Here is a 23,284-nt window from a genome sequence, read left to right as displayed (position 1 = left end):
GATCACAGAGGAAGAAAACAAATTAACTAGAACTCTATCTGTGTTTTGTACTGGGTAACAGTATCCCAACAATTCAAATACAAGTACTGTTGTTTTCCAAAGTCAGTCCCCTGAAATGTAGAGCCAGAAGTTTTCTATTTTTGAAATTAGAAAAGTATATGCTTAAAGGAGTTGAGCTTTAATTAAAGGTTTTTCAGAGCATTTATGAGTCAGTGTGGTACAGACAAGATGGTTTTGTGTTGAAATTTTTTAGAATGCTGGAAATAAAAGTGAGAAAACAAACTTCTGATTATTATTTTTAATTTTACACAATTCATGATTATATTCTCAGTATTCAATATTTCATATAAAATCAAATACAGTATGCACTATTTTCACATGAGACACAAATGCGTATTGAACTTAATATTACAAGATAATATGAAGCTTTTAAAAATACCTTCAGCAAAATAAACTCCCATTCTGTCAATCCAAGTTAAAAAAATAGGATTAGAAATATACAATTTAAAAATAATCAGGGTGAACAGTACTGATCAGTCAAGAAATGTTAGGTCTTGATAGTCTGTACATGAGTTTACACAAGACAAACAGTCTGCAAACCATTAATATAAAAACTGCAGCGCAACAAACTGGTGAACTTTTTTTTTTTTTTTTTCATTTTAATGCACGAGTCTCTACAAATCATATTGTTTTAAATCAGCAGCACTTCCTCTATTGTCATACCGGTGCAAAAAGACAAGGTCTGGGTTAGCATCTGAGTTAAGTTACTGATGCTGTAATGGAAGCTAGCAATTTGACCCAAGGTAGTACAGCTTTTCAGTATGTTGCATACTTTTGAATAAGAGATCAAAGGACAATCCATTTGTCATGTATTTGAAAGAGGAGAGATAATTTCTAAGGAAAAAAACTCCTAATTGATGACAGCAGAAATAACTTCCTTCAGCTGCTTTGTGGTACAACAGTGATGCAGCTGCTGCCACACATTTCATTTTGGCACATAATACTTCACAATTCAAAAAAGCTTTAAAAACCAAGGACTCCCTCACCCGTGCCCACTCTTCATTCTTGTATTTAAGACAGCTGTGGTATGGTATAATAAAAATGCTAGACAAAGTGCTAAAAAATCAGAAGAACAAACTAAGCAATACAATTAGATGGGGCACAGTGAGGTAATGAGTTAATTTTCCATATAAGGCTGCTTGGAAAGTTCAAATGTAAAATCCCTTTGACATTTATGTGTTTCCCACGAAGATACTGAGTGGTGGAAGGGGTATCCCGAAACACATTAATGCCAAACATGCAGTTTTGGTTTAGCTAGAGTTGTTACTGTGTGTGTTTGTGCACTTGTTTTATGCAAGTGCTAATGGCTCTGCTGGTTACTTTAAAAAAGGCAAATTCCAATTTGGAATTTGGAAGAGGTGTGAAATAGACCAATTATTTTTGGGTTAAAAACAAAGCTGCTAAAAGAGGAAGCGTGGCTGAGAGAAGGGCAAAACCAAACACTACAAATACTACTAAATCTTTCTTGTTTTGACTCTCACCCTTTGACCTCACTAGTTCCATCCTTTCTGCCTTCCAAGATAAGAATTTTCTTCAAAAATAAACACAGATTCATATTTGCACAGTATACCTACTATTGTTCTTCAGCTTTTCGGCAAGTAGCTTACTTAAAAAAACCTCTAAAACAAAAAAAACCCCAAATACCCCAAGGAATTTTAATTACTGTATCGGGGTGAATTCTGTCCCTCTCTTTTAGGTGCTTTTTACCTGGAAGAAAATGGTCTTGAGGATTAAGATTACGAGGAAAACAAAGGATATTGGGGGTCTGAGCCTCAACAGTCCTTTATTTTGCACCATGCAAACCCCTTCTGTTTTCTTTGTATTCATATTGTCCAATATTTGCTATCCAAACAGGGATGCTACCTTTGTAAGCCTGCTTACACTTCACATCCTGCTTCCCCTCCAACTCATGATGCTTTTGCCACAGAATGTTTTCAAGCTAATATGTGGTTATTCATACTGGCATTCAAAAATCACCAGCCTAACAGAAAGGTTTATTTTAATTTAAAAGGATGTAGACTGAAACCAGTCACTGAATCTGCCCATTTACATTCATAAAAAGAAAATTCTCCCCCTTGCAGAAGTAACCTGTATCTTAAAAAACTGCAGTTATTGCATTTCAGTTCTCTCCATTTCTTCTACTTTCTACTGCAGGAGTCACTAAATCAACAGATAACTGTATTGTATTTAAGGCTATGTGGTAACAGTCGGCATCTGAGGGATATGCAGCTATAAACTTCAGTTGGCAAACAAGGGTACATCACTGCAAAGTTGGCTTTGAGATTTCATAATGTGAGAAGTGGTAGGGAACAAATGCTGCCAGTGTTAGCAGACAGTCTTGTAGTGGATCAAAATTTCAGTCTCAGACAGATTCCTCTAAAAATTAGACTGCTTTTTAACAGAGGTAAGCTGTAGTTTTTAAAATGTTCATTAGATGTTAAAAACTACCTGCCCTGAGTTCCACTACCAAGCTCAGTTGTATAGCAAGCTTATTTTCCCTTTTTTGTGCGCTGCACTCATTTAGTGTCCCAAAGCTAAAAAACAGGGACATCCACATGTTATCAAGTGTACCAATAAAACCTGGGGAAAATTCTCACCTTTTAGATACGCTAATCTAAAGTTTCACCTAAAAGACTTAAGATAGGAAAAGAAAGAGCAATGACATTTCAATATGACAGCATGGCTTTAAATGGTAAGCTCTTTTTCCTCCTCTTTAAAATCCTACCAGATTTAAAGCAATTGCAACTAGTTAAAAGAGTCGTTGGTTGTGAACAAATAAAAATCTATTACTATTGAAAATTAGTTAATTGCTTATAGTTAGTTTTTTAAAAAAATAAACAAACCACACAACTCTGAAAATAAAGCACTCTTTGGTGGATAATAGTTACTTTGTGTAATCAGTACTGTGGCTTTATAAAAAATTTCATACAAAATAAGAAAGAATAGCCAATTAACAAAGGAGAGTACCAATACTAAAAGAAAAAAGCCTTTGTGGTTTATTTTCAATCTCAAGTAGAGACTTGAGCCCAGTCTGAATGGACAACACAGATTTATATATTTAAAACCTCCCACTACCTTTTAATTGCTCGTAGTCAGCAGCTACGTGATTGCCATCACACTTTATACACATGCATCATACATACTAGCAAGCCCTCTTTATAATAGAGAGCTTAAGTATTTACACCTGAGTCTAAATGTACACAGATTTTGTTGGTTTTGTTTGAGGAAGTGTTAGCACATAAGGAAAGTGTCTACCAGGCATATTGACAGTTCATTTTATTCTAGAAGTATGGAAGAGATTCTTCTGTTTCACTTTTGCTGAAAAATGGAAGCAAAGTAATCTTCCTCGAATTGCATCAAATCCCCTTTAGTCACATCCCCTTCATTCCTGAATATCCTCTTCAACACTGGTTGCTTATTTGAAATTTAACGCAATACTGCTCTAGTCCTTGGGACGGATTGGATGCTGAAATAAAACATATTTGAGGAAAAAAGTTAAATACGCACTCAGTATGTACTTCAAGCAAACATTTCTGGCAAGGTAAAATGAGTGAATGATACTTCAAAGAAAGAAACAGAAGATAAAAGTCACAGCATTTAAGAACACAGCAATATTGGTTGTAAAGAAAGCACAGAGTGGTCTGATCAAACAATAATGAAGAAAGGTTCCGTTCCATACAGAAAAGCAACAGAGGATTCAAAGTACCATAATTTCATTAAGCGCATTTGCTGTAAAGCATTCCTTTTCCTTCTCTCCCTCTGAGGTATCAGACTGTAGGAAAAGTAGAAAGAATAGTAAAGAAACATTAATTTTTTTAAAGCTAGATTTAGATTACAAATAGACAAGCTCTGAAACGTTGCAGGTAGTTTTCGGTGTTTGAACAAGGGTGCAGAAAGCTGCTTTACAATTCCCAGCAAAGCAAAAGCACAGGAGATCTTTAAAGTGTACTTCTTTTTGTTAGTTTTTGTGATATACCTCTCTGGTTAAAAGAAGTGAAGGAATCTATACAATAGTTTTCATATGTTTTCCCCCATACTCCCAATTATTTTTTGTGTAATAACTTGACCTGCACTCCCTTAAGCCCTTCTACCTGCCAAAATTCCTTCGCCACTCAAGATTTCATTTCTAATCAACTACTTACTATATACATAATCCTAATTCTGTTGTGTGTGGTAACATAGAAAAGGCTGTTTCATTTCTGTCTTACTGTGATTCAGTGGTTTTGGATCTGATGAATGTACCTTGTGAAAATACAAGCACGAAGTAATTGGCAAATTTACAAGGAAGATATCTTAACTAGAGAAACAAGGGCATCCACAGAAAAAGACTACGGATAATGCTCTAGTAATGCAATTTCTTGCAGTCAACAACAGTGTTATTTCAAACACAAGATATAATGTATTACGTCCACCTGTACTTGTCTTTTGAAGATGGCAGCTGACATGAGATGTTCCGCAAAAGAAAGACAGTGAATGTTATGAATAGGATTGAAATTCCCTAAATTCTCTTTGCAAAGCCAGAATAAAGTGTTTTAGCTGTAAACATCTGCTTTGGCTGAAAAATCATTCAGGGGGCATTCTATCATCGTGTCTCCAATGGTCTGAAGGATGAAATGGCAAATGAATTACCCAGCTCTGTGGATTATACTCCGTTAGGATGGGTCACAAATGTGATTAATCTACAGTAAGAATTGACTAAAATGACCTAAAGTGTCAATAAATTAGATGAATGTAAAAATACTGCAAGATGTTTCCACTGGAATGTATCAGACAAGAAAATGAAAGAATAAGGGTACATAGTAATGTCAGAAGTTCAGAGAAGGCAAGAAGATCTTGACAAAGACAGATGTTGGTTAGGGCATGAACTCAATTTTGTAATAATAATTATAATACTTTACCCTGCAATCCACTTGATCTGTAATAGGTCAATCCATTGGAGCACTATGAGGTAATGCAAACTGCACAGACTTCAAGAAATTAAAATAAACTTTAAAGAGATGAAAAGACAAAGGGATGCTTAAAAAAATAAAAAAAGAGTGAGGTTTTGCCAAACGCTACAGGAAAAATAAAAGGACACCTGCAAGATTAACAACAAGGTCCTGCATTCTAAGTCCATGAAATTGTACAGTCATACCAAAATACCCTTTAGAAGGACCAGCATCCAATTAGCCTTCTCAGGTGACAAGATAAGAAAGAAAACTCCAGAACTGTGACGTAACTATTTAGGACCAAGCATAAAGTGACTGAAATTCTTTGACCTCAAAAGTTAGAAGAAAAGAAACAGTATATGGAATGAAATATTTGGGGTAGAAGTTCCAGAAAATCCATTAAAATATGAAATAGTTTATGCAGTTTGAGATCAACCTTATCCTTGGTCCTCAAAGTCATAAATCTGGCAATATACCTAAAGGATTCCTTTCAAAATAACTGAAATCTTGTATGAACTCTACTTTAGAGATGTTGTTTCCTCCTAAGGATAGGTATTCTCATCTCACATAACACAAAGGGCAACTTGGAGGTGTGTTTTCGAGGAACTGAAAATGTCCAATTACATGTGTGCATGTATACTGTGACCAAGAGTTACAAGGAGCTTAAAACTGGGAGAGGCATGAAGAATAAAAACAGCAGGCAGAATCCCATCATTCTGTTTGGACCAAAACTGACATGGTGAAAATGATGCAAAATGAAGGAAAAAAACAACCAAACAAAGAGGAAAACCCTGAGAAATACTTCAGATTTTTAGTAAAACATGCATTTCAGGAAAAAGAGATTATTTAATATATCGTTATACGAATCAAAGTGTAATTCATATAGCCACTGCTAAAAATTCTTTGACTAGATTTTACTGCAGTCTACTATTAATGACTATTCTTCATAATTTCTGTTACCTTCAAGGTAACAGGATGAGGAAGGGGAAACAAAAGCTCTGCGGGGAAAAAGCTGCACAAGAACTTGGGAATTTTCAGCAATACTTACAAGTCAAGCTACATAACTACTTTTTATGTTATACGCCACCTTTTGCTCTTCCCAACAAAAGCACATCTCTTCAGCACCTGACAGACCTATTCAAAAGTTTTTCACTATAAGCACAAGACAAATTCTGGTCAATTGTAACCACTGGAAATTGTTTTAAGCTACACTCCCAGGCTTATCTTTGATAATGACCCAGAGAGCTGCCACAGAGGGCATGAACATATGCACACACAAAGAAACAGAGTAGTACTGTGGTCGTATGCCGAAAGGTACTTTCACTCTTGCATAAATCCATCCCAATTTAAAATTTCATTACGCTTTACCGAACAGGTTCAGTTCAGATTATCAGTCATACTCTCAATACAAAATCTCATACCAGTATACACATGCATTTTACACACTTCACCTCTCCACTGCTACTGCATTTCACCTGTCCATCAAACTCCTCTTAGTTTTGATGCATGTACTGACTCATAACTGACAAAGCTGTGAACAACTTTTCCGCCTCTGTCTCCAGGTGGAGGTTTGGTAAATAAAGACGCTTTTTTTTGTTACCAAAATCTGTCACTTTCAGTAATTCTGACTCACATTAGGAATTACAATATAAAATTCTCAAAGTTGAAAGACTGAGCAACATAACCAAATGATATAAGATTTAAGGTTCCAGATATTCTCAGTACATGACATGAACCATAAAATTGTTTCTCATTTCCCATTGCTAGGAGGAGGAGTTGAACTGTGGCAAAAACTCCTGCCAGCTCAAAGTATTTTAAAGAACAGTTACTGTATCTGTAAAGAGCGTAACTCTCACCTTTTTAAACTGTTCTTTCTTGCAGCAGACCTGGTAGTTCTTTTAGTAATGTCTGTACTGTCAGAAATGCTAGGTTCAGAGGTTTTATTTTTCTGAACACTGGACTGCAGAATTACTCTGAAAAGAGTAGGAAAAAAGAAAGATTATATAACTTGAAAGTTTCTAAGAAAACACTGAAAAGAGGATGTTACAGTTACAGCAGAGCTAACAAGTATCAGCTGGCTTTTCACAAATCATTCTGAAAAGCAAACTGTTCTGCCTGAAACACATCCTTCTCTTTATAACATCCTTGTTAAGACTATGTTAATACAAGTTGTTTTATTAGTATAGCAGTTTGGTTTGTTGGTTTTTGGTTGGTTTTTTCCTTTCAAAGCATGGATTAAATTAATGGTTTTGAATTTCCTGTTAGGTTTTTGGAAGACAAAAAGCTAAGAAATTGTATTTTAAATTACTGCAACAAAACAACAAAAAGATAAAATCTGAAGTATACAACAAAAACATACATTATTTTCCAGACTGACACAGAAAGGAATTCAGAAAAAAAAACCCCAAGTAATTAAATTTGTGAAGATCAAAGCTAAATCTTCTGCAATTAACCATAAGATATTCCCTTCAAATACAATAGGCTAGGAAAATCATTGCATATGTTGGCATTTTGTGCTTACAGGGAATTGTTACACCATACTCAAAACTCAGCTTTACGTGCTGGTTGTCCTCAACCTAAACAGGCAGATAAATCCTAGTGTTGCTTACATCAGTAACAAAAGAACTCCAGACTGTGAAATGCAAACAACTATTTTTTAGCCACCAGCCGACTGGTTTGTAGGGAGACCATGTCTTCTGTATTCCTAAATACTTGTAGTGAAATTACGACACTACGGAGACAACAAGTGGCAACTGGTCAATGGAGTCCACAGATACCTATTTACTGCATCATTTTAAATGTCTATTCCTTAGTCATTCCATCTGTCCAAGTTTCCAACTATAAAACTATGCATCATTTTAGAGATTCAGAGCTAAGAGTAACTTAGCTATTACTGTTTTTTTCCTCCTGCTATTATTATCCTCTAATTTTCAGTGGCTTCACTAGGTCTATCTGTGTCAGCAGATAATATTAGACTGGAAATCAAAACCTTCACCAAGTTGTATATACTGCAGTCTGGTCGATTAATACTCTGAAGAAACTGTTTTCAAGGAACCCTAGGTATGAACATAAAACATAACTTTTGGAGCAGAAGTGGACAGACGTACATGGGAGAAAATATTAATATTTCCATACTCATGTAACACATTCACCAAAACCAGAAATGCTAAGAAACCCCTATGCTTTCACTATTTTATATGGGTTAGATACCAGAATTAGAATATGCATCAGAGATAACACAATTTCATCTAAAATAAATTCTTTCCAGCAGTAAAACTGATTGGCAACCTTATTTACCACATACTTATAGATTGTTTAGCAAACAGATGACCTCAGAACGACAAAGTTCAAGTATTTTAAATTTCTACTTGAACAAATCTCTCTTAGTATTTCAGACTTGGAAAATCCTGTCAATTGATTTGCAAAGGTCCAAACCAAACAGTCTTCTCTTCCTCCAATATAAGATACAAGATTGTAATGGCAAGTGCTATCAAAGTGCAAAGCAAATTCTACTGTAAACACAACACATTCAAATTCGGAGGAATCACTTATTCAAGAGGCTGAAAACAAAAACCAGATACCTTCAACTTCATATCATGCTTCTGTAGAGAACACAAATTCTTCTAACAAAAATGTTTTCCTTGGATGCCCAAGGTGAAAAGGTTCAAAACCTGGAAGTTCACTTTATAATTTCCATTGTGCTTGTAAACCATTTCTAACAAGTTCTAATATTAAAACTTGAAATTCTCTTTTCAGTGCCCCAGTTGTCATACAACATGAACAAATTTGGGCTACTGCACTTCCAACTGAGCTTTAAAAATTACACCAGTGGTGAAAAAACACTTGCATTGTACCTTTTATCTGTGCCATTAGCAACTTCCAGGACTGAACAGAAAGGTACAAAGCTGGATTAACCCCGTAACATTTAGTCACTGAAACATAAGCATGACCAAACCATGGCACATGCTGGTTTAATAGTGCTCGTGCAGGCAGAAATACGGAAAAATCATGTTTTCTCCTTGAATATATACATACAGTATCTCTCTGTATAAATTGCATGTAATATAAAAGAAAGCAACAGTTATTGGAATGTGATCTAATGGTTATAATCTTTCTCTTCTAGGTGTCCATTCCTTTCAGACACCAGAAGTTTAGAAAACAGGTCCGTATACATGGCTTAAACCCATATGCTTATCGAATATGAACTGAAACACTATGAAGTGCTAAGATATCATCTTGCACAAACAAATATTCATCTTTTCAATGTATCATAAGTCCTTACTTCTCACAGAATTGCATTTTATCTGTTCAAAAAAGAAGAAAGAAAAGAGAAGAGGTTCTAAATGGAAATATGACTCATAAATATAGTCACCATATATAATTGCACCTTAAAACCAAACCAACCGCATCATCCTCTTAAGATTGCTGTATCTACCAAAGGGTAGGGAGAGAAGGAGCTGGCTTACGGGATCAGCTCAGAGCCAGCTGTGGGCATGGTAGAACCTTTAACATCATCTGCTCCTCAGCAGATAGGTCATTTTTACATCTTAGTGATACACAACTTCACATGGCTACCCAAGAGTAAAGGTTAATTGAAATCCCTGTGAACAAAACATTTGCTGAATGATCAGACGTGTTTAAATCAGACTAAAATTGTAGACTTACAAGGCTGATAGCACCTCAAGGAAAACACACAAGGTCCAATTTACACCATCAACTGACACCGCATTACAACTAAATGCCAAGAGTTGCCTTCAGGCCCAACAACTGTCAGCTTAGAGCAGTAGCAGTGTTTTCAGAGCTTTTATTAGAATGCTTCTGCATACATGTTTAAAGTAAGAGAAGAAACTATCTTTAATGTATGGAATTTTGATTTAATACAATTAGACTAGCAGCCTCACTTGATAGCAGGTTTGACAGATAGGTTTTATAACAGACGTGAGATGAGACCACAGCAGAGGAAATCCTCCCAAAATCCCAGCACCAAAAAAAAATAATCCCAAACTACATTAGAGAATGGTAAGATTGTCAGGACACCTACCTCACTACTTTGTAACTGTAACTCATTTAGAATAGCATGTCATGCTGTACATAACAACCAACTTCCAGAAACACCAGAAGAAAGCACATCTGATGTACACAATTGTTTTCTAACTCAATGAAATATGATTTAAAAAAAAAAAAAGGCAGAAATTTTCCTGAACACAGGCTACAGGATGCTATAATAGCCACGCTACTAAAATAGATAATCTGTATATCGTAAGAATTTTTCATCTCCAGTTAATCTGTAACGGAAGCATCACTTGGTAGTTCTGAACCTAACATACTCCCCAAACACCACACTAGTTTATACACTACTTTCTTATTCAAGCTAATATATTGGTGTTTAAACAAATCAAAACCTGCTTAAATGGAACAAGATTTGGGTGAGTAGTACCATCTTTAAAACGGTTCACAACTTTTTCCACCATTTAACTCAGAGCGGGGTGGGGGAACAGGTACACCACCAGGACACAAAAGCCCTGTGCTGGTTTTGGCTGGGATAGAACTAATTTTCTTCATCGTGGCTAGTATGGGGCTAAGTTTTAGATTTGTGCTGAAAACAGTGTTGATAATATAGAGATGTTTTGTTAAGCAGTGCTTGCACAGAGCCAAGGCCTTTTCTGCTTCTCACACCGCCCCACCAGCGAGGAGGCTGGAGGTGCACAAGGAGTTGGGAAGGGACACAGCTGGGACAGCTGACCCCAACTGACCAAAGGGATATTCCATATGATATAATGTCATGCTCAGCATACAAAACTGGGGGAAGAGGAAGGAAGGGGGGGGACGTTCGGAGTGATGGTGTTTGTCTTCCCAAGTCACCATTACGCATGATGGAGCCCTGCTGCCCTGGAGATGGCTGAACACCTGCCTGCCCATGGGAAGCGGGGAATGAATTCCTTGTCTTGCTTTGCTTGTGTGTGCAGCTTTTGCTTTACTTATTCAACTGTCTTTATCTCAATCCAGGAGTTTTCTCACTTTCACTCTTCACATTATCTCCCCCATCCCACCAGGGGGAGAGTGAGCAACCAGCTGTGTGGGGCTGAGCTGCTGACTGAGGCAAAACCATGACAAGCCCAAACCCCACAACCCAAGACAAAATCCACAAAACTTGAAATGCCAGCAAGGTAATACGTCTTGGAGAGAAATCAATCCTCCACACAACAAGCTTTTTAAAAAGAAAAATGATTACAGTATCCTAGAGAGGGATGAGGGAAAGAGAGGTTACACAGGAGCATGTCTTCTCTAACCTGCGATGGGCATTTCATTCTTGTCAAGGCTACCTGTTTTGTGAGGTCTGTCAAATACAATATTGCTGTCTCCTTCATCACCTCATTTCTAGGATAATAGGCCTGAGACCTCTACCACTGTTCCAAGTCATCAGTAGGCAACAAGTGACTGATAGTCTTCAGTCTACAGGGCTCCAGCCAACAGGACTGCCAGGCAAGCCCAGACAGATTCATGATCGTGATTGATAATTTGATCTCTTACAACACAAGAGACACTAGCTGCATCATGGAGACAATGTTAGTCCAGCATTTAAGAAAAGCTTAAGTGTCTTCTCTTCCCAGACATAAACCAACAGTGTATGACTGTCAATCCTGGATATGAGGCAGCAGCACCAGTAGCCCAATTGCTGGCATTGTGACACATTTACCCACATCAAACAATCTTTTCTCTTTCCCTCTAGCAAGGGAATTTTTAGACATAACACAGAAACTGTAAGAGAAAGAAAGGATGATAGTTGAGCGAAATTGATCTTACAGTACAGGAAAACAAAGGACAGATTGTTTCATTTTTTTTAACCAGTGTTTTAAGTTTAGCTTTTTAGTCTGTGTTTAGAAATCTGAGGTCTGACTTCTGGACAAAACTGAGACAAGAAATACTGCTGCATTCAGTGTAAAACTTTGAAAACAAGCCTCTCATTTAAGTATGTTCTTTGACAAAGTTAGGTACCAATGGAAAAAAAAGAAACAGCTAAAGTGTTCTTTATGGGGTTTTTTGCTCCAAAAGAATAGATTAAGATGACCTCAGCTAAGGCTAACAGGATAACTAAGTTGTCCACAAGTCCTCCTGTTCTCATTTGTTAGTTATTAGGTCATTTACTTCAGCAGAAAGAGTCCCATGCTTTTTAAAAGTGTAGACAAAAAGTTGCAAGGCCAAAGGTAAGAAGGATAGACACTCTTAACCTTAATGTTCTGTCAGGAGAAAATGCCTTTTCTTTCTTACTACTCTGGTGTAAAACACTTTTTCTGACCTATTTTTTCCTCTGAGGGCACCAAAGGTTCAAGCATTCAACCAAAGTAACCATTTCGCTTTGAAGGTGTTGATGGTGGAAGCAGTGCCAGGGAGACATCGTAGCAAGCAAAAAGTTTCTGTTTGCACTTCCTGGCAGTTCTGCGCTCTGCTGTTTATTTGGCTGAAAGATGGAAGTTGTCATTTGATGAAAACATTGCATCTTTTCAGTGGAAGTGAGGCACAGCAATCACTGCAGCCACTCTGACAAAAGCAGAGTGGAGAAAAAGTGAAAACTGTACTCAAGCAACTAATGTTTTTAATGCTTTACTCAGCTCCTGAATCCAAGTAACAGAAAGAAGGGATTTAACTAGTCTCGTAAAGCTCTATAAAAATAATTGAGAACAAAAGAAGATGAAACCAGATTGACTGGGTAAACAACTGAGCCTTGACCTAATACTGCAACCTGCCTCATTTTCTGTTAAGGTAAAAAGGAAAAAAGAAGTCCCATTTTACTGCCTCTTATGGCATACAATACTGTAATCTCTTACTAAAAGCAAAGACCTACTGACATTTCTAACAAATTCTAATTCCTGGCCTTTCATGTGAGTAAAATCATCCTTTGGGAAACTAAACTCCTTTGCAAGTTCATGAATTTCAAAGTAAAACTGGAGCTAACATCTTCATTTGCAATATGCAAAGCATAGGATCGTATTTTAAAGCAGTACTTTTTCCTTTTTACAAATACAGTTTTGCTTATTTGCAGGAGCATGCAGAGAAGAAAGGCTTCAAAATTATAAATTATCCTAATTATAAAAGCCCTGCAAGCCAGCCATAACAATTACTCAGTTATTCCAAATAACATACACAAAAACACAACCAAGCCTGAGCAGTGAAGTTTACTCTTGCAAGCCAGTAAGAAAAATGACATGAAAACATGCATTTATGAGGCATACTAGACAGAAAGCGTGAGCTATTGTAGAGAAATGGAATGGGACACTTACACAGTGGCTCTCTCTCAGGGGGTCCTGATGGTTACTATGTTCTTAAACCATCTAGACAGAATAGCAGGCTGGGCAGAAGGGAGCCACATACAATCCACCAGATGATAATGCTACACAGTGTAGACACCAGCATAGCTAGGACCCATCTAAAAAGGGGTTGGAGGGGGAGGAAAAGATGAACAAAAATTCAAAAGCAAAAGCTATTGGTGCACCTTAGCTTGTTTCGAGTTCTTCAAAAGCATATTGCTCTATAACATTTACCAAGCATTTTCTTACTTTCTGTGACTGTAACAATCCATGCAACCATAAATTGTCAAATGTAGTATCCACATGTTGCTGGAATCAAAGCAAATTTTCTGAAATCCTCACTAAAGTTGTCTATTGCAAAGAAAGTCCGTATCACTCTTTTGAAAATGAGTGCGTTCTGGAGCAGTACATCTCTGACCACTTGCTGCCATCTCTTACGCAGTTTCATCAGCCTGTATTCATACATCCTACTCCACAATGGTATGTTTTAATACTAACACATTAGATCAGAGACAGATCAGTTTGTAGGAACAAACAATTTACATAAACACCCAGATGACAGGGTATATAACCTTCCTGTGTTCAAAGTAGAAAAAGCTAATTCATAATCCTTTGCCAAAGGTGCAGAATATTTCTAATTAAAACATATATAAAGTATCCATTCATTAAAGCATATAGTTTATACAACCAACTTCAATAAACGTTAACAAATATTATACACAAATCCCTTGTGACTTAAACATAAGCAATGCCTCTAGCTCTCTGTAAATGTGCCAGCTTATGGTGCTCTTATTTTGCTTATTTTTTTTTTGTCTGTGAAATAAAACTGCATAGAGAATTTAGAAGCTTCTTTTTGTTTGCTTAGATGAAATTAATCAATTTCACTGCAAGATTATTTTTAACTGTCTGAACTAAAAGGGAGAAAGACTGACACCTCTTCTACTAGGGAAGACTTCTGACTCAGGTAGGGCAGTTAAATATTCTTAGCAATATCTTGCTGTAATAATAGTAGCACGAAAAATGTAAGAAGTTATACATCAATTTTTCACCAAATTATTTCAGTACAAGCTGCACTCCATACAAGTAACTCAGGGGAACAGGAGGAGGGAAATCCAATTCCTTGTGCAACAATGCACACTATAAAATACAACTATAAGCTCTAGATCAATTATTTTAATTCTACAGAAGGACATACTAACTAGTTCTAATTAGAGCAGTGATGTTGCAGAATACTTCATGAATGGAATAATATTTTAATAGTTTATAGCCTTTCTGCATATTAAGACAATAGCTCTGAATAGATTATCTATCTACATTCTATCTACATTCACATACGAATCAACATTTGTTCTATTCAACATGCCATAAATGAGATCTTTCACAACCTTTATTACATGACTTAAAGGTGCTTTTATGAAAAAAATATTGTGAAGTAGAAACTAAGGCACTATGTGCTTTAGAAACTAATATGCAAGGTAGCTGGTCTTTACTGTGCTATTTGAGGTAACTGAGGTGATGTGTTTTGGGGTGGGTTTTTTTGGGTCAGTTGGGTACAGGCTTTGCTCTCAGTCTGCTCTTTCTTAAATGACTGGCTGTGTAAATGATGAGCATGAACAAAAGAGAATCTTTTAAAACAAAAGCAGAATACATACATAGCAATGTGTGAGGGTATCCAAAGATATATTCCTTTACCTTCAGCACATTCTTACTACATACCTCTCACTTTTTCTAAAAGTCTGATGACACTGTTTAGTCTTTAAAAACCAACCAACCAAACAAAAAAACCCCAAACCAACCAAACCTGGCCAGCAGCTGGCAGCATCATCCCCTACAGAAAGAGAGCACAACAAAAGCCAAGTTGCCTTTGGTTTGTGACTCTGGTGCTGTGTTATTTGCAATAACCTGACAGCCAGGGGTCACCATTCCTTTCTTAGCAATCAAATGAGATCCAAGTATGTCTTGAGAAAACTTTCTGTCTGCCATTAACTACAAGAGAATGCAAGATTTCTTGCATTCTCTTGTAGTTAATGGCAGACAGAAAGTTTTTCTACCTACAGTTGTTAAAAGCTACAACAGATGCAAAGGTGACTATGAACTTTTCTCTTACAGGTGGTGTTTCAGTACTTGTCCAAAATAAAGAGACTAGCATACCAGGTTCCCTGACAGAAATGCACTCCTTTTGAATTTATTTACCAAAATAGTGCTACTCCCTGCCTTCCAGATCTACCAGCAATTATTCCAAAGCCCACAGAATTTAGGGGAAGTTCCTCTCTAAGGAAGAGGAAATGAAAGAAAGCTGAAGATTCTTCTTTCCACTCTTCTTGTTAGGCAGCTGACTTTACTTCAAAAACCAGTGTGTACCTTATTTCAGCCAATCAACCACCATCACACAAAGTCATATTCTTCCATTTTTGTACTACCACAGGAAAGACAAGGGAATGTTTGTGATTAAAAGTAAAGCATTCAAAAATACTACGGAAGCTGGTAAACTGCAGACTACTGGAATCAAAAACAATGCAGAAAACTAGAAATTGAGTAACGCAAGTCTTTAACAAAGTTCTCCTGCTTCCTTAGTGCTCACCAAGTCTTCAGAGAAATGATGAATCTCACGCTTGTTTTAAATAAGTAGAAGTAGCCTTGGCAACAAACTTTTGGGGGCAAAGGGAAGTATGCATAAAGAAGAAGATAAAAGTATTTCTGGCATTTATACATTCAGAAACTGACTTACGTTAGTGGAGAGGCTGTTGGAGCTTTTGCTTGCCTTCTACTTTTCAGAGCACGAAGCTTATCACCTTGTGTTACACAGTTTGTTTCATCTTCATCACTGTACTGGATAAGTGGAGGCAGGGGAGGGGTAAACCAAGATTAAAATATAGACACTTCGTTATTTAAGAAATAACCTTATCATAAATCTTAAACTTAGAGTTGTCCCAACAGGAAGTTTGCCAGCATAAAATCAAATGACATTCACTTGCATAAACACAATTCTGTTCTTTCCAGTTTCCTGTTTGCTGCTTTTAAACCTGTAAACCATCAAAAGGTGTCATGAATTACTTGCCTCAGAATGTTGTCTACCTTTAAAACAGTGGAAACATATTATCAAATCTTTGCTTAAGTACAGTACAATCTTCACTCATGTACAGCACTTGCCTTTTCAAAACAGCAGTACTGTTTATTAAAAGGCAGCGTCAAAAGGTATTGTAGAAGTTGCAATTATTTAGAAACTAAAAAGAGCAAAAACCCTTTCATCCCTTCCCTTTATACACACGCTCGGAAGTAACAGACAATCCAAAACAAAATCACAGTGGTTTTGATTGCAAATCGTGAGCGCTTTTTTTGTTCTAATATTTACCTAATTACTAAAGTATGATAAGGGTGCTCCTACTTCACCTACATACTGCACTTCATTTTTCATGCTTGCTGCCCATAACTTCCCACCCCCATATCTCTTGATTCAAAAAGGCCAAACAGAAAAATAATCTGATTAACATAGTTTTACTGTACCCACAGGTTTGTTCAGAACTTGAGAGATTCTCAGCAGCGGTTACAACTTTTACAAGAACATAATATTTGGAGCATTACCAGTTCAATGTCCTTTTGGATGGTCCTCCTGTTTCCCATGTCATTAATTGAAATATCATCCACTCCTGACAGAATTCTTGTTACAGCAATTTCACGGTTCTCTTTCAACTTTGCACGGAAAATATCTCCTTCCGTCCAAAGTTCTGCCTGTTTGCTGTCATAACATGGAAAAAAAGCCCAAAACACAACAAATTAATATCAAAGAATATTAAGTGTACAATAAAAGAAGGAGAAAAAGACATCTAGATCTATTTTTGAAATAATTTATAGTCAATCTACTCACTCCATCAGGAAGTGTTGTTGTGGTCCAATCACTGAACCAGGTCTATTTATTCTAATCCATGCAATAGTTTCAGCAGCTGTCATCCGATAATGCTTCATAATGTAACAGGCAATAAGTGTGCCAGTTCGTCCGAGACCAGCTGTGTAAGATAAAAGAATGGCTTCTTTTATATACCCATCTTCATCTGGAATCTGCTGTAGCTACAGACATTGTTACTTGGACACATAGTTACTTGCCTAGTTTATTAAACAAACTTGTTACTGATCAAACTTGGTAAGTGCAATTCACCATTTGATTTTTTTTCCATGTACAAGATTACTAACACATTGTTCATATGCTTTTGAATGAGGTAACCTTCCAAAGTCAGCGACTTTACAAATATCTGTAAGTCTACTTATCTTTACTTACCTATCTATCTATGAATATGTATATAGGTATGAGAATGTTCTTATGCATGGGATAAAACAGCTGGCTTTTTTCCAAAATTCTCAAAGCACCTTTTAGCAAATTGATCATAGATTGCACTGGAGAGTAAGATAGGCACTTCCTTCCCAACAGTCAAGATGATATTTTTACCAATTCTTCCACTTTGCAGTATAGTCCTGTTAAACATGCGGCAAACAGCAGATCCAGGAACAAAAATGCAGCCTTTGCAGGTCCCAGGTAAATCGGTTAAGAAAAGGCCTTTCTCCTTCAATCACAGCATTATCAGGTTCGTTAGTGAAGCAAAGTTTGTGGAGAATAAATGTCTGATAGACTATTAAAGATGGTGTGGGAAGGGAAATACAGTTCCTCTAGAACCACAGAAAACCGTATCTTTATACTAGCTGCACTGGGCATGCTCTGAGTATCTTTTCTTTGGCAGTCTAACTCTGGAGGAACAGATATTCACAGAATGCCCAGTACAGCTAGTATAAAGGGTTTCTGAGGGATAAAGATTTCTGTGGTTCTGGAAGAACACTTATACTTCATAAAGAATCTCCTCAAAAACCTGCACTGGCATTTTCAAAAGTTTATGACTTGGTATATTTAACTGTGTATTTTCAGGAAGATCTATAAACCTTGCTGGGGCTTTGAATTCCTGCTCAAAAGCATCCTTGGAAAGTGGTAACATTTTCTAGCAAAGAGCTATTAACATTGGCAGGCTCACTTTCCCCAACCTCATTCTTGGAAACAGCTGGGAAGATTTTTCTGGAACTTAAAAAAAATTAGAAATGAAGTGCAGAACAAAAGCACAGTAAGAATTGGTATGGAAAAGTTGCGGCTTGGCAGAGAAGTTAGTAACTAGATATAATGAAATTATAGTGCAAAATACCTCAGGAATTGTAACTATAAGCATCACTTGTAATATACATTGGTTTTGCACTATACCTTTGCAATGGACGGCTATAACACCTTCAGCATTTTCACAAATATTTAGAAACGTTGTAACTATTGTATCACTAGGTGTGCTTCCATCAGCAAAGAAGAGGTCAAAATGCTCAAATCCAGCATCTATAAATCGCTTGGCATCGTACAGTTTTTTGTTGAGGCGTATTATAGTGGTGACCTTATGTTTCCTGAAGTATGGGAAATAGGCCTCTGGAGCATGGTGGGGATAGCCTATTTGAAAAAAGAAGGGGTAAAAAAAAAAAAAAAAAAAAAAAAAAAAAAAAGAAGAGAGTAAGGCTCAACCTGCAGAAATAAACGAAGACTCAAAAACAAGAGATGAAAACACTTTCAAAATAGAACTCATGTTCAACATAAAGAAATAGACTAACCGAAAATGGAATTTTAACATAATCACCTAGGTCAGATGCAATTAAACCAAGCATTAAAGTTTTACTGCCAGGGTTCTTATAAAAGAAAAAGAGCCAAGGAAAAAAACACACTGTTTGAGGAACAATTTTTAAAGCGTGTTCTTACTGATAACAATCAACTAAGAAAGCAGTGGGCTTCTGTCCCCCACCTCCTTTTTTAAGCATACCATTTTCAATTTTACTTCTTGAATGAGGTCCACTGAAGGCAATGAATTTGTTTGGTATTATCCAGTTAAAATCTCCATTTTCTGCTCTCTGTCAAGAGAAAATGCTTGGTTTATCATTATCCCTGTATTTTCAGGCTTTTCCTTATTGTTTCAAAATACATGCTAGATAGATGTGATGTACAATTTTTGCCAAAGGAAGTTATGTTAGTTGCCTGTTTTCTGTTCCATTGGGAGGATGCCAGATGCTATCAACCTCCCTTTTCTTGCCTGTGTTCTCCTCTTTCTAAATTAAGAGTTTTAGAACAACACAACTGATGTACTTCAGATGAAGGGCAACTTCCACTTTTTAATTTTTTATAGGTTCCTAAATTATGACCTTGGCATTATCTCTGTTCATAATTTAAATAATGACTTTTTAGCTTCTAAGAACATTTAATTTTCTCTTTACAGGTAACTGGCAGCTTTGCATTTCTGAGACTGCATATCGTCAAGGGTTGCAGTCCTTCACTGTCACATCCATTTCCCCTGCCCCAAAGGCTTGGAGTTTCCCATCCCTGCTTCCTTCTTTATCTCAAAGATTTTTATTGTACCTTTGCCATGTGTTCACAGATACATACTTTAATCACTCTCCAGAATTCAGTTAGACTTGGACTTGTATGCCCTCAAGTTTCTCATCAGGACTGCTCAAGAATATACATGACCTCTAAAAGGTGGCCAAATTCCCACTCCCTGATCATCTTCCAGGGCTTTAATAATAATGGAAAAAAGTATTTATCTCAATTTTGGTTTCTGCTTTACCTCCCATGTTTGAGGCTGACTGTGCTTAAATCTGAATTTTAATATTCTCTCTCTGACCACACACCTTTATTTAACAATCAAAGTTTAAAGAGACAAAACAGAAATGGAACCTAATTCAACAACAAAAAAAATAGCACATATTATAAACCATCATCTTAGCATTAGTAACAGCAAACAAATCACAAGATTGATACTGAACACTTACTTCATAATGCTCATATTCATTTACATCAAACGTATTGAAATCCAGGAAACCATACTGCAAAGCCTAAAATTCAGAATACAGCTTTTAACAAAGACAACACCATTTCAATGCGGACAGTTTATCACTCCTAGGTTACTGAAAGACCCTTAATACCTATTCTACTCTTTCAGAGAGATTTCCTCATATATTTGAAAAATACAGATCAATTCAGTCTTGGTTCAAAACAGATTTGTAAATTTTAATATAAGTGAAGTTAGACAAGCAAATCCACTCTTTTCTGTTTTCATTGAATCAGTACAAAATTCCTGACTACAGAATCATTCAGTCTTTTTATTACTGCTAGCAGTAAAAAAATAAAAAAGAGAAAAATAACTGGCAAAAAATATTTATTGAAATTATGAGTACATTCTGAAGTCTGCATTCAAGGATTACAAATATGTTTGTGCATGAATGCTACTCAGTCTCATTATGATGCTAATATTGTCATTGATTTTAAATTGTTTGCAGACACTCATTCCTAAGCAGACACGAGCATGGTCCCTGATGTCCTGTAATTATCCACAACCATTATATTTAATCCTGTATAAAAAATTTAAACATTTGGGTAACTGGCAGTCTACCCATTTGTTAAGTCAGGAAGCACAAACACAGATAACCCCCTATCTCCAGATATTTAAAAAACTACATTCTAATCTCCTTTTTCACTGTATAATCTTCTGTACTTTTCCTTGCTGTTCACCGGTATTAAGAAGAATAGCAATTCACCGCTCTTGGCATAGAAGCAGCCAATGCCAAAACATCCAAAAAAGCTGAAAAACACAAATCTGCAAGAAGCTCGCTTAATCAGTAAAAACACCAGTATTTGGCAGAGATACCCATCATACAAAAGCCTTTAGCAGAGTGGACAGCTGCAAAACTCCCCATTTCACTACTTGTACAGACTAAATAGAATGCATATAAATTCCCCTGTCCTTCAATGCCATGTTACTTCACGACCATATTGCTTTAAAACACTAGATTATGATAATTTGTAGTTTAAAAAAAAAGCACCTGCCTCATAATGTGTGTTCTATTTATGTTACTAAAGCAAAACTTGAAGTCATTAGCACATGCTGCAAATGCCTAAAAAATATCACTAACCAATTCAAAACCACTTTCAAAGGCTATATATATTCAGCCTAAAATGTAACACCAGGCAGGCATATAATAAACTTATCACACAACTTTTAGGGATTAGAGGTGTGACTGACTGTCCTGAAAGATTACATAAATAAAACTCAAAATTCCCTGTTTAAAATCTTCTTTAGTTGATTATATAAGTTACTGGTCAACTTCTACGGATGCTGTATCTAGAAGTTTTGTTACAGTGCATGATACATAATAAGCTAGGCAACAGTCAGAAAATGTGCTACTGCAAAGGCTTAACTGGATCCTAGCTTCCTAAGTTGCCGCCTTCTGTTGGGCAATTATTAGTGATCTTTTGCAATATGAAAAATACTGTTTTACTGACCTTGTTTATTGCATGAAAACAGTCCAGCAATGTCAGATGAAAACTGCAAGTACCAAAGGAAGCATCCCTATAACATATGACAACCAAAACAGTAAAATTATCTCATTTTAATTGAAGTGAAAGCAATTGAAGATATTTCTCTAAAACACCTTTAAAAATTGCTTCAAGATAATTACTATTACAGTGAAATAATTATGTCCAATGATCACTTCATTTATGCCACCTTGCATATTACAATAACAACAAAACATAAAATAAGTTAACAGATGACTGAAGAGTAAAATTATTCCAGTTATAGTTTTGATAAAGCTGATGTGCAATTTCCGACATGAAAACTGAAACATATATGTTTCAGATAATACAAACTCTTTGTGGCAACAGTTTATGAGTCAATTAGTATCATATTCTAACACACACTTTTAGAACATTTTCTTCTGAAGTACACTTGCAAAAAAGTGAAATTGTGATACACTGCAATTTTTTTCTTCAAAGTCCATTTAAAAAAGATGCTGCAAACATGCATTCTACGTATACGTAAACAGCATCTTAACAGAACTGTCAAGATACACATTTGTGTAGATATATTAAAACTTACTTTCCTTAAGATGCATAAACCAGTTAATGCTTAAAAATAAGGAGAAACTGGTTTTCATTAAAACCCCTTCTTTCAACTACAATTTTTTAAAGTCTGTTGATCCAAGAATGGCATGTTCTTAGTATGTGACCATTATGAGATTCCATAAGCACTGCAGAATAAGCATTCTACAGGAATACTATAGTAAAGCCAAAAAAAAAATTTAAACTGAATCTACATCAAAGAATATTATGTCTTGGCAGAACACTTTCTTCTGAGACCATGCAGCTCTCATCAGCAGAGAATCATTAATGCTTAAAAAAAGTAAATAATAAATTGTGTTCAAACTTCAACTGAGAAGAGGAAGAACTTCTGAAGAACCTGGATAGCTGCTTTTACAATTTGTCTGTATCCTTTTTCTCCCTAATGAATCAGTGTGAAAGGTGCGGAGGAAAAAATCAGCAGGAGAAGGAAATAACAGAATCCCATTCAGGTAAAAGAGGACTGGTAAAGGTGACATTGTAGTGGGCATCTGCTAGGCCACCTGACCAAGAAGAACAAGTGGATCAGGCCCTCTACAGACAGGAGCAGCCTCACATTCTCAGGCCCAGGTCATGACGGGGAACTTCAACCACTCCAGTATCTGTTGGAGGGACAACACAGCAGGGTATAAGCAATCCAAGAGGTTCCTGCAGTGAACTGGTGACAACTTCCTCCTCCAAGTGATACAGAAACCAACGAGGAACAGTGCTCTACTGGACCTCATACTCACCAACAAGGAGGTGCTTATTGGGGATGTGAAAGTCAAAGGCAGCCTTAGCTACAGTGACTATGAGATGGTGGAGTTCAGGATCCTTAGCACAAGAAGAAGGGTGAAAAGCAAGCTGACAACCCTGGAGTTCAGGAGAGCAGACTTTGGCCTCTTCAAATATCTGCTTGGAAGAGCCTCATGGGGTAAGGCCCTGGGAGGAAGAGGGGCCCAAGAAAGCTGGATAATATTCAAAGACCACCTCCTTCCAGCATACGAGCAGTTCATCCCAATGAATATGAAGCAGGCAAAAATGCCAGGAGG

General features: G+C 36.5%; 1 protein-coding gene across 7 annotated transcripts in view; it reads right to left on the bottom strand.

The window, feature by feature from the left end:
- Positions 1-283: 283 nt before the first annotated feature.
- CDC14B (cell division cycle 14B) overlaps positions 284-23,284 on the bottom strand; it is a 47,046-nt gene continuing 24,045 nt past the window's right edge. The window contains exons 6-15 of one of the 7 annotated variants that reach the window (XR_012832966.1): positions 21,639-21,705; positions 20,129-20,191; positions 19,126-19,213; positions 18,531-18,761; positions 17,160-17,298; positions 16,877-17,030; positions 16,023-16,123; positions 13,268-13,413; positions 3,767-3,832; positions 284-3,526 (exon numbers count right to left, since the gene is read on the bottom strand). Coding sequence is in view for 6 of the 7 variants with exons in the window: in XM_075739683.1 (XP_075595798.1) it covers positions 3,487-3,526; positions 3,767-3,832; positions 6,845-6,961; positions 16,023-16,123; positions 16,877-17,030; positions 17,160-17,298; positions 18,531-18,761; positions 19,126-19,213; positions 20,129-20,191; positions 21,639-21,705 (1,066 nt within the window). In the remaining variant the exon portion in view is untranslated. Of the gene's footprint in view, positions 3,527-3,766; positions 3,833-6,844; positions 6,962-13,267; positions 13,414-16,022; positions 16,124-16,876; positions 17,031-17,159; positions 17,299-18,530; positions 18,762-19,125; positions 19,214-20,128; positions 20,192-21,638; positions 21,706-23,284 lie in introns of those variants that run through there. The other 6 variants (XM_075739683.1, XM_075739680.1, XM_075739677.1 and 3 more) reach the window with 6 other exon arrangements.

Source organism: Balearica regulorum, chromosome Z (assembly GCF_011004875.1).
Source record: "Balearica regulorum gibbericeps isolate bBalReg1 chromosome Z, bBalReg1.pri, whole genome shotgun sequence".
Lineage (NCBI taxonomy): Eukaryota > Metazoa > Chordata > Aves > Gruiformes > Gruidae > Balearica > Balearica regulorum.
Note: the sequence above shows the minus strand (reverse complement) of the source record. Positions and strands in the feature narration are given on the sequence as shown.